Below are 18731 nucleotides of genomic sequence, written 5' to 3' on the forward strand. Positions count from 1 at the left end.
TATCTTACCTATTGTAAGTATATACTGTATATCCAATCTAACCTATTGTAAATATATATTCTATGTGATTGTAACTATATTCTATGTAACTGTGTAGTCTAACCTAGGTGTACACACATAATCTGAATTAAGACATTCTAAAGTGAATCACTAAGTGTTTTTAAAGTTTGCAAAGCAGATGAAATTGAGTTTCACTCATCTCATGTCCACTGGTCAGCAAGGGCTCTCACCTGGTGTCACTCCAGTCCAGATCACCCACTAGACACCAGCTTCAGGAAAAATACCCTGAGTACAAGTGATCCCAGTTTCCATATTGAGATTTTTTGTAAGCAGAGAGACGTGCTTTTGATCAGAGATCAGTTTGATACACCTCAGTATGGCAAATAAATAGGGTGCAGGAAAAGGGCAGGCATTGATGAAGAGGGAGGGACAGAGGGAGGGAAAGCATCTGAGACTTTGTAGAACTCAGTCTGCAGACAAAACTGGTGGAACAAGAAGCAAGATTACTTTTTCCCAGCTCCAGCACCTTCTTTTTGATAGAGAAAGCTATAAATCAGCTGATAAATTAGCTCAGAAATGCTAACAATAACTCAAGGTTTTATAGTCCTGATAATTTTTTTGTTAATTGTTGAATTTTTCAGGCTGCAAAAAGCTTGCAAGCAATTCCCTCCTGGACCAACTCCTCTGCCATTGCTTGGAAACTTGCTGCACTTGAACTTTCAGTTTCATCGGGATCTTCTGATGGAGGTATTTCTTCTAATATGCTCTTAATTGGTTATTTTTTCCCATTACTTTAAAAAGTGTGATTAATTGAAGGTTTTAAGTCTCTGAAAGTTACAGACAGGGTGTGAACATATAAAGATCAATTGATTCCTACTTCTGAGTCACTCTCTTATGTGGAGTATGTCATCTTCATGAGAAACTTAATGCCTTTAAGAATCAAGTCAACTTGGGGACAGAGTTTATGACTTGTTATTAAAGTTGGAGACTATCAATAATCTAAAAGATGCTTCTGCACTGCTAAGTGTGAAGCTGTATCCACTGTAGTACTATCCCTATGTGATACTTCTTAAAATTCTCACTGGCATTGCCCAATTTGATCACAAAATGGGTAATATGGTGCATGTATGCTTGTGGTACAGGAAGGGCATTTGCTCCCCATCTTCCTACAGCTCCTGAAAATGGTTTGTCACTTGTTAGTGACAGCTGCAGTTAATTCCTCTAAAGGTTTGAAGGTGACCTCTAGTTCAGGTGGATGCCTGAGAACACACATGGGCCAATGAATGCAGAGCAGAGGCTGTGACGCTCTAGCAGGGAGGGGAAAGCTGGAATCTAAATAAATATGAGGAGAAGCAAGTGTATGATGTGTAAATATGAGGAGAAGCAAGTGTATGATGTGATCAATTGGGTGTACTTTTTGTGGCACCTTAGACACTGTCTGCCACCATTTTTTGTATCATTGTGGATGTGCTGGAGCAGGGTCCATGCTTGTACAAAGGTTTTTCCACTCACAACTGGAGTTCCCCTGCCATACACCCATCCCTGCTTGGATACCTCTGCTGTGTCCAATGATAAGTGCTCTCCTCAGTACTGTGAGGAAACCCTGGACCCAAATGCAGCCCACTTGCACTTCATGGCTGTTGGATTATTTGTGTCCATGTGCTCTCCTGGAGCAGACGGATGGTGCAGTTTTTATTAGTTTATTTCATTTTGCAAAGGCAGGACTTGCTGGAAGCACAGAGCCCCAGGGTGGTGCAGAGTGTGGTTGTTCAATTAACAAGGTACTAATGTTGGGGTTGGAGGAGATGCAACATAAAGTTTTCTTCCTTTTCCTGCAGAGTTGCTGCAGAAAGTGCTTTGAAAAGAAAATAACTGCCCCCTGGGGTACATAAAATTGGCTACTGAAAATGCTATTCTCAGCAAAACAACAGCTTCTTCCTGCTTCTAGCTACACTTATATGCATGGGGATGATGTTTTCAGCACAAAACTGTCCACTGGAATGGTGAATAGCAGGTGCAGTGTCTATTGGAGATCTATATATGGGGATTCACCTGTTCTTTTCCTGGCACCTTTTCCACTTACAGCTGGCAAAAACTCATGGTAACATGTACACTCTGTGGTTTGGGTGGGTCCCAGTGATTATACTGAATGGATTTCAAGCAGTGAAGGATGGCATGACCACACACCCTGAGGATGTTTCTGGGAGGCTGGTGTCACCTTTCTTCAGAGCATTGGCCAAAGGAAAAGGTGAGATTTTCCTGCCATTAATAGTGTGAAGGAATGTTGACTTGGAAGCTACTCTGCGTTGTTATACTCTGCCCTCCCATTCGGAATGATCTTCCAACAGATACTGTTCAAGTCCTCCACTGGCTTTTGAGACCACCTTACTGTTTGCCATGGTGCCTTTTGCACTGAGCTTTCCTTAGCCTAGGAAACACTCTAGGTTGTTTCTTTGTAACCTTTTTGCTGTATTCAAGATGTATGTAATGTGATCCAACTCAGAACCCAGCAATCTTGCCCTCATCACAGTCTAATCCATTGTAGTACACATGATTTTGCTACACATCACATGAATGCAATGTTTGTTTGGTAACTATATTCATTATGGTTGCCAACCACTTTCCATCATGAGCAAGAGACCTATAAAACCCTACTCCAGAATTTCCATTTTTGTACTTGCAGACACCCCAGACATTTTGTGAGTACCATTTAATTGTGAGGGTGCCTGCAACACAGGAAAACCCACTGCTTCTCAGAGTATTCCAGCTGTTTGCAGTATTTTTTTTCCTGCCTCTGCATTTGCTAGATCAAAACAGACACAGATTGTTTAAAACTAGGTGAAACCTCTCTTTCACAGCAGCAGTTCAGGGCTCTTCAGGTGACCAGGAGTGCAATCTAACAATTAATGGAGTGTTGTCTCTTCCAGAGTAGAAATAGAGCCCAAATGTCCCTTAACTTTCACCTTTATCACCTCAACTTACAACCATCACATTAATTGGTCTGTATCTCCACAAACATACCCTGTCCTGAACCCTACTCTGTGGGGATTCTTCCAGTTATTCCTGTCTTGAGCATGATTACTTGAATATGGCTAAAGCACATCTCCTTAAGGTGATCTGGGGTTTTTTGAGACATTAAGAAATGGCACAGTCAGAAAATCCTGAGATTGCTCTCTTCAGCTATTAACTACATTCAATATTAAGAACAGTGGTCTAGTAATAGTTTGGGTATGTTTGGCTATGTATCTTGGTTACCAATAATTTCACCTAAAGATATTTTCTCACAGTATATTACCTGATTTACTCCATGTATTTTATAATATCTATTTAAATGAATTGTTCCATGTCTGTGGCAAATATTAACACCCTCAGGTATCATACTTGCAAGTGGTCGCTCCTGGAAGCAGCAGAGACGCTTTGGAATAATGACTCTACGCAATTTGGGAATGGGGAAAAAAGGACTGGAGCATCGAGTGCAAGAGGAGGCCTCTCACCTGGTGGAGTTTTTTGTGAACCTAAAAGGTATCTTACCTGCTGAGAAATCAGGCAGTTTTCAGTCTGGATATGGGTCCATATCTTCAGTATGCAGACTTATCTACCCCTTCTAGGTGATGTATCCAAACTTACCAAAGCACAAGAGCAGATGGAGCCTAGAATCACAAGTATTTCTTTCTTATATAGCTCTTCGTACATCTAGTGAAGCTGCAAAATTCTGAAACTCCACCTCCATGGGCTGATAACATGTCTGCGATGTAATGATATTATACAATGACACAATTCTGCTGAACTGCATGGCCAAACCATTCTCAGGCTGCCTGCCATGGGTACCTGAAGAGTATTGCAGAGCTTAGTAATTTCCTTAAATTTTAAGGACTTTAGGTGACCTGCATATTTTAATGTCTATCTGGCTAAGTAACTATTGGCAAGAGAAACAAAGCAAGTAGGAGGTGGGAGGAAACTTTAGTGGATTAATAGGATTAACTCCAGGTTAATCTTAGAGTCCACGACAGGATGATTTCTATCCAAATCACTTGTTTATGAATATCTGCTTCATAATTTTAGAAAAAAGATAATCAGGCAGAGATATGATCTACTGCTCACAGCTGACACTGTAATAGTTTCATTATGTTTATTTGTCTGTCTATTCTTCTTCTTAAATCTTCCCACATTCCTCCATTTTCCTTGTAATTAGTTTTTTACATTTTTGAACATGTCTGTCACTGACTTCCCTTAGTTCATCTCCACTGGCACTACTTCCTTCTCACATTCTCTCTTTTCTTCTTCCTCACAGCTGACGACAGCATATTTGCTGTGATACCCTAGAACAGATCTTAGCTGTACAACTTCATTTCACAGGAAGGGCTGTGAAATTGTTTTAGAGCTATGAGGAAAAAGTTTAACAGTGTCCTTTGTTCTAAGACTATGTTTTATTTTCATTTATTCATATTAGTGCCACATCTCTGTCATCATTCACACCCCAGCTGGATAAAGAGAACATTTTATTAAATCTTTAATAACATCTAGTCATAGCTGTATAAGGATCACCTGAAAAAAATACTAAGAGTGAATTCCAGTTACTGTGTTTGCAGGAAGACCTGTGGATCCTTCTTTCCCTCTTTTCCATTCTATTTCAAATGTAATTTGTGCTGTGGTTTTTGGATATCACTTCTCTGATGAGGACAAAACCTTCCATGAACTGATCCGTGCTACAGAGAAAATATTCAGGTTTGCAGGCAGCTTTGTTCATCAGGTGAGAAAATCATATACTGGTTTGGTTTTGTTGTTTTTTTTTTTAATAGGTAGAAAGTGCAGAGCAGATACAAAAATGGGTCTTCACTAAACACAGAGCAACAGGCAAATGTAGGCTGAGAGCTAAGAAGTGTCCTTGGGGAGGGACCTTATGACTGTATCCTTGGTTTTAAGGCCATTTTTAAAAACAATTTTTGATCTTTTTTTTGCAAGCTGTGGGGCGTTAAGTCCTTTGGTATTTCTGAAACTATTAACAGAAACATCTGCATTTAATTTGAGACTGGAGTTGGTAATATATTTGAATTCTGCAGTGCTGCTCCCCCCACTTCTATTTACTTCTCTCCTCCAAAAATGGGTGTCATTAAACTCTACTGCTTTTTATCACTTTGCAAGTCTTATGCTGAACATTTCCTTTTTTTCCCTACCTCACAAATCATAAAATAGTCATTATTAATCTTTTCCTTACCATGTTATAGCTCACTATTCACATATTGCAAAAACAATACATACATTATCTTGCAGTCTCATAAGTCAACTTCTGTCAGAGGATTTTTTGTAGCTCCTTCCCACAAAACACCATAAAGACCAACTTTGCACTTGAAGCATCTTGAAGTGTACTTGAAGTATTCCTCATGAATTGGACTTGGTGGTTTAGACCCTTAAAGAGGGAGAAGCCGTGTGGAATGAGGAATGCGGATGGCATAGCAAATTTAAGTGGCATTTAAGTTATGTAGGAAGAGGCAAACCAAAATGCAGATGTGGTAGTAAAGCTATTTTTCCATAGTTAAAAATACAAAAGCAGACAGACAGAACTATCCAAAACAGAGGACAGTACTTAGAGCTGACAAATGTGTGTGTAAATACACTCAGCAGGCTTAGGATGTAATATTGTTAACCTTCAGAACAATTATTGCTCCTTAGCAGTCATAAGGACTCTGACTAGGAAAACTAAATTAGCCCTTATCTTATAGTGATACCCACACCATAATTCCTTTTGTCAGCTCCAAAAATTCCAGAGTTACTTGAGGCTGCAAACCTGTTAATCTTAGTAGCCCTATGGTATCCAGAAAGGATGTCCTTACATTTCGCGTGCGTGGGAGCTGGGTCTCCAACTGTGCAGCAGTGAGGTCATATAGTGATTTTATTAGCCAAGCAAACTTAGAGACATGAGCAGAGTGTTGGCAGAATTGCCTCGACCTTTGGAATTGTGTCAAATTACTATTAAAGCTTTCCCACATGACAGCAAAAATCTGCTCAAAGCAACCCTAATTTGTTTATTCCATTATCAATATTTCTGGGCAGAACAATTCAGCCTTCTGGTGTGTCTAAAAGCAGCTTTGTCAGTGATGGACAATTCATGGTACCTCTTGTGTGTCACTTCTGCAGATGTACGAAATCCTGCCCTGGCTGCTGTGTCGCCTCCCTGGGCCTCATAAGAAGGCTTTGGCTTGCTATGATGTCCTGAGTTCTTTTGCAAGGAAGGAGATCAGAAGGCATGTAGAGAGAGGGATACCAGCTGAACCACAGGATTTCATTGACTTTTACCTGACTGAGATAGAGAAAGTAAGTGTTCATTCTGGGTGATCATGCTGTTATGATGTATAAGGTCAAACAGACCATTAAATCACTCAGTGTGACCCCTCCACCATAGTTTCTTACATCTCATAGGCTTCTTAACGTGAATATAATATCTTGGGACTTACTAACTCATGTGTTTCAGAAAGGCATCCAGTTTTGTATTTTGGTAACATGAATTAATTGCCATCAAGTATGAGAGGGTGAACCCAGGAGCTCTCATCTGCTTTGTATAAATACCCATGAGTATACTTCAGTCCTGTGATAAATACATGACAGTTTATTCCTGTAGGCTACATAACTTTGGTAGACCACCTCATCTTCTATAGCAAGGCTCATATTTACAGAGGGATTAAATACATGCACAAATCACTACCCTGAAAGAGCAGACTTGCTTCTTTGGGATCCAGTGTGTGTGCTCCAACACTAACTGTCCTTATGACACATAACTGTCTGGTTTCTCCCTTGGCAGGCAATCATTATCCCTATGTTGCCTCTAATTTCCCCACTGGGGCATGTCTGGCTTGGCCCCTATATTCAAATTGAGCAGCCTAGAAAACAATTTCACAAACAATGCAATAATCAGAATTAATCTTCTTCCCTGCCCAGGCTATTATTTTCCATAGTAGAAAGTGACTCTGAGCCAGAGAGCTCAGTATCTGCCAAGATACCCTCTTTCCTAGGGTAGATGAAGTTTATGTAGCTCCTACCTCTGGTCATTAACTTTCATCTAGTCAGGCTGCTGTGTCCTCAGTATTGGCTCAAGGGCTCTGGAAGGAGTTGATACATATCTTACACTTAGTATCTGAGTGACTACGGCAAGATTTATTAAAATAAACATTTTAGAGGCAAAGATGCAGCTTTCTCCGGTGTCAGAACTGCAATTTATTGCCATCTGTTTGTTTGAAAACGTTTTTGCCTAATATATTTTCTCTAGTTGTATTTTTATTTTACTCTCCTATTATTCAGAAGGAAATACATGGGTACCTTTCACCCATCAGTTCACATTTATCCTGAACTCAGAAAATAAATTGCTCTCAAAATAATCTGTCGAAATCCTTTTATTCAGATACATTTTTCCTTTGACATTTGCTAGGACCATTAGATACCAAGGCCAAGGAGTGATATGTTATAGGGCACTTGCTTATATTTGCACTCTAGGCTAACTGCAAACTTGTAGTGTGCATTGAAGTTTTTGTAATTAAGTCATCAAGCATAGAATTGCCTTTTTGTGATGAAAGAATAATCCACCTCATGAAAGACAGTAATACAGACTTATAGTGCCTATTTGGGAAACTACTAAACTCTTAGTATGCATCAAAAACTGCAATTTCCACTATTTGTGCACATGCCAGCTGTGGAAGTCTCACAGTTCTCACACAGAGGGCATACAAGATAACCAAATTGTTATGCTTTAACTTCAACTTTTTATCACCATCTACAGTCTAAAGAAGGGGCCAAGCCCAAGTATGATGAAGAAAATTTGGTATATGTCATAAATGATCTTTTCCTTGGTGGATCAGAGACCTCAAGCACTACATTGTACTGGGGACTCCTCTATATGGTGGTGAATCCAGATATCCAAGGTGAGAGTGGTGAGGTTTTCCTGTTTATTTTTATTATCCTATGCTAAACTCAGGCATATTAAATATTAAATCACAGGATATAAACCTAATGTACTATGTTGAAATAATACATTTTTCTGTTGCTCCAAGAAAAGTGACCAGCTAAAGTATTTTATGCATTTTTCTCCTCTGAAATGGTGAATATTTCTCCACAGTAAAAGTGCAGAAGGAGCTGGATGCTGTTCTGGGTCCTTCCCAGTTAATTTGTTACGAGGATCGGAGGAAACTGCCCTACACAAATGCTGTGGTACATGAAATCCAGCGCTTCAGCAACATTGTCTTTGTTGGCGTCCCCAGACTGTGTGTGAGGAGCACAACACTACTGGGATTCCCTGTCAAAAAGGTACAGATGCATTTTCAGCTCCTGCTCTTTCTTTGGCAGAGTGGCATTTCAGTTTTGTAACCCGTTTTCCATCTATAAACTACTCTCCCTTAAACTCAGGAATGTGGTACCTGGGGAAGGGTTACTGGTTGTGGCTCCAGGAGTGAAAGAAGTCTTCTACTTATCATGTAGGTGCTCACACAGCTGATAAGGCCTCTGCCAAGGAAGTCTCAAATTCCTGCCCATCATCACAACTGCAGAGACCAGCTCTGCTTGGCAGGGGATGGACTGAGAGGAGGAACTGGTTTGCCAAAGCACTGGTTAGGACATCCCTGCCTAGCTTGGCACTTGCCCAGATGCCAACAAGCAATGATTTTATCCATCAGGCATAAACTGATGGGTGACAGGCACTAGTATTTGGAACTGAAACAACAGTTTCTTCTTTTCAGGGCACCATTGTTATACCAAATATAGCATCTGTCCTGTATGACCCTGAGCAGTGGGAGACACCCCGACAGTTCAACCCTGGCCATTTTCTGGATAAAGAAGGAAACTTTATACCTCGAGAAGCTTTCTTACCATTCTCAGCAGGTAAATGCACTGACAGTTTGAACTGACTTGACAATGAGATGATGAATAAAGAAGTGTGAGATCATGGAATTTCTTCAGATAACATCTTCTACCTCTGTTGTTTGCTGCTTTCAAAGAACATTCCTGGCTTGTTTCTGCCAAAGGAGAGGCTTCTGTTCTGTCAGACCCCAAAATGTTCATAGGACACTTTGGTGGGAATCCTACTCAAAGTCCTGAACATCTCTGGCTGGCTGCATGCTGCAGTCATACACAGGTTTTGTCTGTTGTGCTCTTTACACATAGTTATTTTCCTGAGGAGTAATTTGTACTGTGTGTACTGGAGTTAATTGCAATCTCTTTTAAAGAAACAAGCTGAAAGAAAAGCAGAAGGCATTCTGATAAACACAGGATTATGTTCTTGCTTACAGAACTGAAAATCCAGTTGCAAAAGAAGGAAACAAGGTAACAATGCACGGACAGTTAGTAATCATACCTAGCAGTAAAGATCCTGCTGATGGTTTTGTTTTTCTTTGTTGATAGTCACTAAAATGTCCACACAGAAGTGGTTTCTTAATTCAAATGGCTTTTTCTTTCCTTATATCTGTCTGCTATCTGGAAATGAGGATGTAATATTCACCTTTTCTGCTCACGCCAAGGAATGGGAGTCCTGGGCTTTGCCTATAAAGTGACCAAGCCTCTGTTCAACTCCAAATGCCTCTACCAAATAATTTTGCTCTGCTGATGTTAACTCACTAAAGCATGTGCAAACAGCTGGCAGATTTTTATGTATGGTCCTGAAGTTCAACATCTTCTGTAAAAGCAAAACAGGTTTGGTTTTTTTTGTCAGGTCAAGAAAGAAATAATGTTGGCACTTCAGAGATTTTCATTGAAGTTTTCATTTTGTGGCTCCTAATCTAGGATGTTGGATGGGATCTTTTCGAGAGAGAATTCATATTCTTTTAGTTCTGTGGCTTTCATGGTGCTCTCCTTGAATGAAACAAAACAAAACCCACCTCTGCTTTCAACAGGAACAAACTAAGTGATTATGAAACTGAAAAAATCCTGGATACTCACTGTCCTTTCTCCTACCCCCTGCAGGGCACCGGGTGTGTTTGGGGGAGCACTTAGCCAGGACCGAGCTCTTCATTTTCTTTGCCAATCTGCTGCGGGCGTTCACCTTCCAGCTCCCCGAGGGAGTGACCACGATCAACACGGAGCCTGTTATGGGGGGCACTCTGCAGCCCCACCCCTACAGGGTTTGTGCCATTCCACGCTAGGCTGCAGCAGCCACAGACCAGCCTGAGAAAGCCACCTTCACCCCCGTGAATTTCCACTCAAGTGTATAAACCTCCTTCTGGCTATTGATATTAGTCTATCCCAGAGTTATTCAGAAAGTGGAAGCAAGCCAAGACCTAGACTAACAGTATTTTTTTGGTCTGGTCTTTGTGAAAGTCATGGATATTCTCACAGGGATCTTGACTGTATTCTCCTCTCTGAGAGCACTTGAAGCCAGATGCTGTGGTTCCCAGCTGAAGCCATGCTGTGTCCCCTTGTCCTAGCTAACCAAAATCATCCTCATGCTCAGTCCTGAGCAAACCTCAGGAAAATAGGTGCCATTTCTGGGAGTAGCCTGATAACCTCAAGTAATTTGGCTATGGAAAGTGCACTTCAAAAGCTCTATTTTGGTTTTATTGTCCTGAACTTAGCCACTTTAATTTGTCATCAGGTTGAAAAAAACAAAACAAAAAAGCCCCAAAAAACAAACAAACAAAACACACACACACACAAAAACCCCAGAAAACACATTAGAATGTGGGTGCCTACACATCTGAATTTGATGTTAAGTATCTCACATATACTAGGTAAAAATTAATTCTAAAGCTGAAGAAAGAAACTTAAATTTGGTGTTTACTATAAATGTGAATGTGTGAATTTGCATCCTGATTATAGTTATATTGTCAAGTTGTTAGTTTTTTATTGTTTCTTTTACTTTTAATGGTGTTGAATCACAACCATTATCAATCCTGCTTGGATGAGGCATTGAATGTGAGATGAGAGAGTCACTTTGCCAGTGAGTTTCACTGCTAACTCCATGACAAAGGAATGCAAAGGTTTTGGAAGGCAGCCTCTAGCAGTTATCTGAATATTCAGATAGTTTCTCTATTTTCAGTGCCCTTTACTTTTTTCATTACAACCCACACTACATTTCCTGGTCTCCATTCAATTCTCCCTTGCCCCCTTTCAGCTCCTGCTCCCATCTACTCTTTTTTCATATAAACTATTTCAGGATTCACCTTGATCTGATGACATCAAGCTTCTCTCTCCTTTTTTTTCTGCACCAGTATTAGTAGAGGAATCCATGCTGAGCTGAAAACAATCACCAGTGTGTTTTCAGGAGGGAGCTTGGAAAATCTCATTTATTTGTTCTTTAAGGGTCCAGATTATGCAAAGAAGAGCACAATAACTGTGGAGGGCACAGTAGAGGTGACTTAGTGTAAGAAAAGACATAAATGATGATGTGATGCAGGAATTCTAAAATATCTGTTATTTAAGGTAGCTGTTCCTTGTCACTGATTCAACTCAAGAGACACAGCTGGTTTAAGCACAGAGCTGCAGGTGACAGCCAAGTTCAGCTGTAACTGTGCTGAAGAGGTCTTGTACGCAAATCACTTTTGGAAAGGATTCAAATGTTGGACTTAAGCAGAACTGCCTGTAAACACTACTGTAAACTTAATATCAAATTTGTATTGAGGACCAAAAGTGATTTTATGTTGGAATTTAAAGTATTTATAATTAAATCATTGTTTCTGAACCTCAATAATATGAAATGGAGGAGAATGTTACTACAGAGAAGTGAGAACTGACCAGATCCTGGCATGTGTTGTAGCTCTGGCCATGGTCTGCTCCAGCACAACCCAGCACTGGCAGGCTTGCAGGGCTAGAAGGGAAATGGGGGCAGCAAGGGCTTTCACAAAGTAACAGCTGCAATAAATAATCCAGCCTGTTACTCCACACAGCATATCAAAGAATGTTCCAGGGCCTACACACTCTCGCTCAGCCTCTTTACCAGCTTTAACCCTTTTAACTAGCATCAGCCACAGCCTCAGGTCTCTGAGTAAAGGTAGAACTGTCATCCCTAATAATATGGTTTAGAGGGTTTTGAAATCAGGTTGCAGGTGTCTGTGCCAGGGAAAGATGTGAAACTGGGTGTGTTACTTTTTAAACTACTATGATTCCTTCAGGTAAAAGTGAGTTCATGTCATACAACTGCAGAAGGGCTGCTTTGTTTTATATTTGCAGGATATCAGGAGTGAATGAATCCAGAAAGTCTAAAATATTTAATTTTGATGCATATGAAAGAGCTGTCTAACATTATATGTTGCTCATCTCTGCTAAGTTACAGTTCAGGAAAGCACTGGCAAGTTTGGAATCCAGATTCTATGCTAATCTTTTTCTTGTGCTTTTCTTTCTCTTTCACGGTGGGCTTCTCCTGGGTAGCAATATTAGTGCCACAGTTATAAACAGGACAAATGCCAAACTCCAGGGAAGCTAATTATCCTGGCAAAAGGAAAAAGCAGACACTGGAGACAAAGACACCCTTGTATAAAAGTTGGTAGATTCTGCTTCCATCCAGAAATTAAAAGCAAGGATTGATTTTATTTTTTTCCCACTTCTGTTCAAATAAATTATTTGGGGAACTGTTTTGTTTCAAAGGCCCAGGCTAAAAATGTCCCTGTGGACATTTGGTATGAATCATCGGGGTGTAGTGGGGGAACCTGACATCTATGGGATTACATTTTGAAAAAAAGAAATTATCTGTTGCACCAGCAGATGCATTTGGGGAAACTATTTCTGTATTTTTGAGGAAGTTTAGAAACTCTTGGACAAACATGAGGTGAAAAAACAGGAAATTTTTGCTGTCTCTTCAGCGGAAGATCTCGCAGGTATGAAATGCAGCAAAAAGGGAGATGGGTCACAAGAGCTAGAGGGGGTTGCATGGCACACGCTGTGTTGGTAATATGAGCCTCATCACGGGATTTGTACTAAGCATCTCTTTCTGTTCAAAAATCAATTGGATGTATCTTCAGCAGAAAAATTACTTTAGGATTGTTTAATAACAAACAATACAGCGTTTGGTGTTTGTACTGTTCTCACAAATTTTTCTAAGACATCTGCAATCATGTGCTGTCAGAACATGAGAGTGGTTGAACTTTCACCTCACACACCATGGCTGTGTTTCAGTTCTGTAACACTCAGGATTAAAATACTTTCATATTAATCTCAATCTTGAACATTTATTGTCATTATTATGTCACATTCTTCTTTAACATTTGAATAACTTCATCTTACTTTCAGACAGTGCCCTGTCCAAGTGCCTGCTGAAACATAACTTGGGAAACTAGAAAAAGATGCTCATCCAAGCAATCCTGGAGTATGAGCCAAAATGCACTAAATACTATTCACTTCCCTTTTTATTAAAAGTTTTGCCTCTGGCACATTTCAAAGCTTAATTCATTCATTTGCCAAATGCCTTCAGGTGAGAAAAATGCACTGTGAACAGGAAATCTGATTTTCTTCAGTACTAAAATGAAATTTCATGTTAAAAAAAAAAGACAATATGCTAATTGAATTGGTGTTACACACACTTCCTTTTACACATTGTTAAGGAGCCGTTTGTCATCATGTTTGAGATCTGTATTGAAGTCCATGCTGTAAGGGCAGCCTTAAACTGTGGGAACAGTGGGTAACCCAAGACAAGGAAATCCCTCCCCATAAAATCCTTGTGCTGAAATGTTATCTGCTCACTTCTTTTTATCTTCATTATATTTATGTTACTATCTCCATTATATTTTTAACTGTGAAATGTTACATTAATAATTTTTGAAATGGAATTAAATTGAGAGTAACAACAAACTTGAGGGTCACATAAGAACAGATTTATGGATATTTGTAGACAGTTGAGTTTCAACAGGTGTAAAATACAGTTGATGTACCTGCAAAAATCACTGTGAACTCAAATATTCAGTGGAAGGGAAAGAGAAAGAGAAGTGTAGGGCTGCATATTCACTTCAGAACAAAACAAGGGTAACCTTTTGAAAGTAGAACTGTATAAGGAATACTGTGTTTACTTTGGGTGTTTGTTACAGCCCACGATATAAGCCAGGCAGATGAGATAAGCCTTGTCACACAGTGATTGGAGCGCAAGAGATGTCAAACAAGGGGTCTGAAGAACAGCTTTGCCATTTCATTAAAAACATGACTAAGGCAGTTTTGTATGTAAATCAAATGGTGGGAGATAGAAGTACCACGATTTGAATCAGCAAGTCACACTGTTAGAGCTGTAGATAAAAGTTGTACCTAGGAAAAGGTCAGCTCTTTAATCTTTTCCCAGTATGCATGGGCAAGTTTCATTTCACCCTTGTCATCCAGTCCTTTGAGATGTCTCTCCAGGCTGAAATCACTGTTAGAAATAGTTCTCATTTGTTGAGGTGAATTACACCCTACTTCTAACAGTAACTCATAACCAGAGGTCTAGTCTAATGAGTTCTACCAAGAAGGTGCTTTCTCTGAGAGAAAGTCTTATAAAGCCAAGAGTTTTTGCTTGTTGATTTAGGGCTTTTTGGAGGTTTTTGCTTGTTTGTTGTTGTGGGTTTTTTTGTTGAGTCTAAACCAGTTCATGTTCATGATTTATGGAAGAACAGTAAGGGCTGAGTTTATGATTCTGTGGGTGTTAAGAGTATGGCAAAGACCCAATACACAGGCAGCTAGCCAGTGGCAGGAAACTTGTTCAGAGCAAGAAACACCAGTCAGAAGATGGAGTGCAGCTTTATTTAGGAGTTCAAGTACCCCAAAGCATCACTCACATTACTGACTGCATGGTACACGAAGTTCCTGACTGTCTGCAGACTAATTACAAGACAGCACGTAGGATTTGGGTGTCCCATCACAGAACTTCATAAGAGGTTAGGTCCATGTAACTCACTTATCAATGTAACCATTATCAAACTGCCAGCTTTTGTATATTCATTTATCCTTCTGATAGGACAGCCTTAACTTTCTGATCTTATCTTCCACAGCCAGCAGTGGTATCAGAGAACTCAAGTTTAAGTGTTTATGTGTACCTTTGGCAAGAGAAGGGACATGGGGTAGCTGTTTCTTAGAAAGGTGTTGTACCACAGCCTGAGGGGGAGGTCTACTTCTAGAGCACCTCCTGACATCTAGATCCTCTTCCTTTGCTGTGTTCAGTGCTATGGCCAGCTTTGTGTTGGCTGTTTTGTAACATTATGTACGTAATGTGGAAAATTAATTTCAACTGATCTCAGTAAAACTCACAGCCACGTCTGGAAACTCGCTGAACAAGGTAAAGTGTATTTGTAGGGATGGTACAAAGGGATCTAGTATTAGGCTTGACTTGATTTACCTCACTGGTGATTAAGGAGAGTTGAGGAGTAGAACATGCTTAGCAATGTGACATTTTAAAATTATTCTAAACTCCTTGCAGAACTCTTAGAGGAAAAAAATGGGTTTATGGGTCTGACTGAACATAAAAATGAAGACACAATGTAGAAAATAATTAATAGAAGAAAGCATAGACAAATGTGACCACAATAAAACATGGGAAAAATAGTCCTAAATTATCTGGGTCATTCTCCAGAATGCTCTGAGGAGCCACTACAAATCTGTATGAATGATCTGTTAAGGTGATTTCACAGAGCTCATATTAGCTGGAGCAAATAAATGACTTTATATGCATGTGGAAACATATATTACAGAAATGAATAAAAAATTGTGGGTTTCACTATAGATTTCTCCTTGCTTCAGAGACATCCACAGGAAATAAAGCAATCAGATTTTAAAAACACAGCAGCTATGAAACCTATCTTTTAGATTAAATAAAAAGGTTTTAAAATTGATTCTTCCCCTTCCTCCATGTACTTAGGGGAATAATTTAGATTAACTTTCCATTAAAAATAGCTTTTACGATCTCCCCCTTGGGGAAAGAGGGAAGTCTCAGTAGGAACTGGGAGACTACAGTGCACTAGGTGAGAAATAGCTGGTGGGAAAGTGTCATATATTAAGCAAATTTCATCTCAGCAGCCCCAGCCCTGCTGAAGGTTCCAGAAAACAAAAATTATAAGGAGTGAAGCAAAAGGGAGAGAAGGAGAAAAACCTCTTTCCTACTGCTGAAGTAGAAGGAGTTCAGCGTTTGTCCTAATAAGTGTAGAGGACAGACAGGGAGCAGCAAGGAGTCCAGGGAGCATTCAGCAGCTCCCACTTTAATTTCCTCATCAGCAGTGTCAAGCTGTGCTGGGAAAAGGAGACAGACCTCCCAAGACAGCTCCTCTCCCCACCACTGAAAAGAGGCTGTGCTCACTTTGGATAGCACTGCAGCCAACACAACATCTGCAGGAAGTAATACAGCTTGGGTATTTAAAGTAGCTAACAGATAAATGACAAAATAATCTAAAGATGCCATGTAAATAAGGGGTGTTATATGTGGAGTAATGCTGTATCTGTTGCTTACTCTTGTGAAAACAAAGACGTCACTGCCAGAGCCCATGGAAAACAGTGTGGATTTAGGAGAAACTTCTGAGTCTCAGAGGGAATGGTGCTTTAGCCACGTATTTTTAAATGCTGCTAATCTGTGTCCTGAAACTGAACCATTATTATAGTGTCAAAATATATCTCTTGGAAAAGTTAACTAGTAGATCTCACAGCCAAAATATACCTTGGATACTTCAAAATGTTGAGATCTTCACAGGAAGGTTTTCAATTGTCAGGAGCTTATATGTTTTGCACATTCATTGGTAAAGAAGGAACACACAACTGCTGCATTTTCTGGTGTCATCAAGAGCTCTGTCCTGCAAGATAGCATGGGAGGACAGTGGTGGGGTGATAGGATTCTATAAACTTGTCCTAAAGCTTTCACTGATATAAGAAAATACCATGAAGTATTCTGAATTCAGCAGATCAGCAGAGCTCTAAAAGAAACATCTGCCACTGAAAAACTTCCAGATTGATCTTTTGCTATCTTTCAAATATTTTTAACACTGCCTATGAGACAGGATGCTTTTTCAGACATGAAGAGACAGAAACTTACATGACACTACTACTTTCAACTGCTCTTCACATTTATGTGGTTTGGAAAAGCAGAGATTTTGCAAACTATTGTTTGCTGAAGTCATCTGGAGTTGATGACTGTATATACTGTAATGTTTGCTGTACTCTAAACTCACCCCTCTCTTGCTTGAAGATTAAAGGCAACGCCAGCTCTGCAATATGACAAAGACAACCTGTTCTGGGTCCTCCATGTCCTCTTTTTGGCAGGAACAGAAACCACTGTGACCACTTTGCACTGGGCACTGCTCCATATTTTGACTTATTCCAGAAAAGATGGGAGACTGATGAGGTCACATGCAAAACTGCTTGGATTGTGCTTTCTCAGAGAACACACCAAGGTCAGCACATAGGTAAACACTTGTAAAACTGCATCCAGTTGGAAATTCATGTTCTCTGTGAGCTGACAAACACACCTGATTTATTGAAAATCATGGGCTCACACAAGCCCCTTAGCTCCAACTTGCTGTCTTGCATCCTGGCAAGAAATAACCACTCTTTCTTCCTTTCCAAGAGAGTCAGGATGAAAGCAGAGGGAGCCGGGCACGCAACATGCCTATGTAAGATAACTGTAGAGTACAATGTTTGTGCAGCTGTGCTGTGAGCACAACCAGCTCCCCAGGCCTCTCCCAGGGTGGTCCTGATGATACAACAGTGTGACAAATTGCACATGCTCTGAGAGAGGAAACTCCCATCCTTAACATACAGCTGCAACATGGGATCAAAGAGTACCTTCCCTACAGGCCACCACTGTCCTTCACCAGTAAAGGCTGTTCCAAGCAGTGGTAGACCTCCTGAATATCCTTCAGATTGTTGATGCTGAAGATTCTCTCTCAAAGAACAGTTTTATCTGGGGGAGAAAACAGGAAAATAGTACTGGCAGTTCCTGGGCTTTTGAGAAGTATTTTGCAATGCTTCATTGTCTTTCACAATGTTTCTGAGGAATAACGAATTCATTAGATTTGTTTTCAGTATTCCATAAAGTTCTCCCATTATTATGTCTCTCCATTTCTGATCCATCCATACACTTTATACCTGCAAAATCTTATTAGGGCATTAGCTGCGGATGTTTTAGTGCATTAGAGGGAAACAATCACTAGAGAGTGTAATATAATTTCTGTACAGGATAGTTCTCTGTTTACTGTCACTGGAGTCGTTAATACACTGGGAAGGTATTTGTGACAGCAGCAGCCCAGGGCTCTGTGCAGCAGCTAAAATGATCAGTGAGTCTGCCAAAAGGGGTGGTCCTGCCCACTTTTGTCCTTGGCCATGTTCTTACTCTGCTCAGTGAGGCAGCAGGTGAGTGCGTTCAGACTGCTGAGCCAGCAAAAAACTACTACTGCAACTGCAACTGAAAGGCTTTCCACCAGATCAGCCAAATGAATCCAGGCACTTTATAGCTCTGTGTTGCTGGATCCAACTCTGGTGAAAGGGAATATGAGGGCATGGGACTCCTTGTTTTCAAGGCATCTTCCTCACCAGGTAGATTACAGACTGACTATAACTTGAAATGACATGAAACACCAGGATCACAGAGGAGATCTGCAGCATACCAGAGAACTGAATCAGATCTTTAAAGTGCAAGCCAATGTCCAGAGAAGGGCACCAGCCTTGTTCTCACTGTGAGAGCTGTAAAGGGACCCACCTCACTTCACTGGATTCATTCTCCTGCTCACTCAGCACAGTGGAAGGGACATACTCCATGGCTGCCCAGATGCCTTAGCCTGCAACTAGCCATGGGTAGTTTCCAAGAGCTCCAACATGCCTGGGAG

At 40.3% G+C, this 18731-nt stretch overlaps 1 protein-coding gene across 1 annotated transcript; it reads left to right on the top strand.

Moving 5' to 3' along the window:
• Positions 1–576: 576 nt before the first annotated feature.
• On the top strand, positions 577–10118 carry LOC134047676 (cytochrome P450 2J6-like). The gene is made up of 9 exons (XM_062498996.1): positions 577–747; positions 2086–2248; positions 3373–3522; positions 4590–4750; positions 6136–6312; positions 7769–7910; positions 8105–8292; positions 8721–8862; positions 9940–10118. The coding sequence occupies exons 1-9, from the start codon at positions 577–579 to the stop codon at positions 10116–10118; spliced, it is 1473 nt and encodes a 490-aa protein (XP_062354980.1).
• The last annotated feature ends 8613 nt before the right edge of the window (positions 10119–18731 follow it).

The sequence above is a fragment of the Cinclus cinclus genome, chromosome 10 (assembly GCF_963662255.1).
Source record: "Cinclus cinclus chromosome 10, bCinCin1.1, whole genome shotgun sequence".
Classification (NCBI taxonomy): Eukaryota; Metazoa; Chordata; class Aves; order Passeriformes; family Cinclidae; genus Cinclus; species Cinclus cinclus.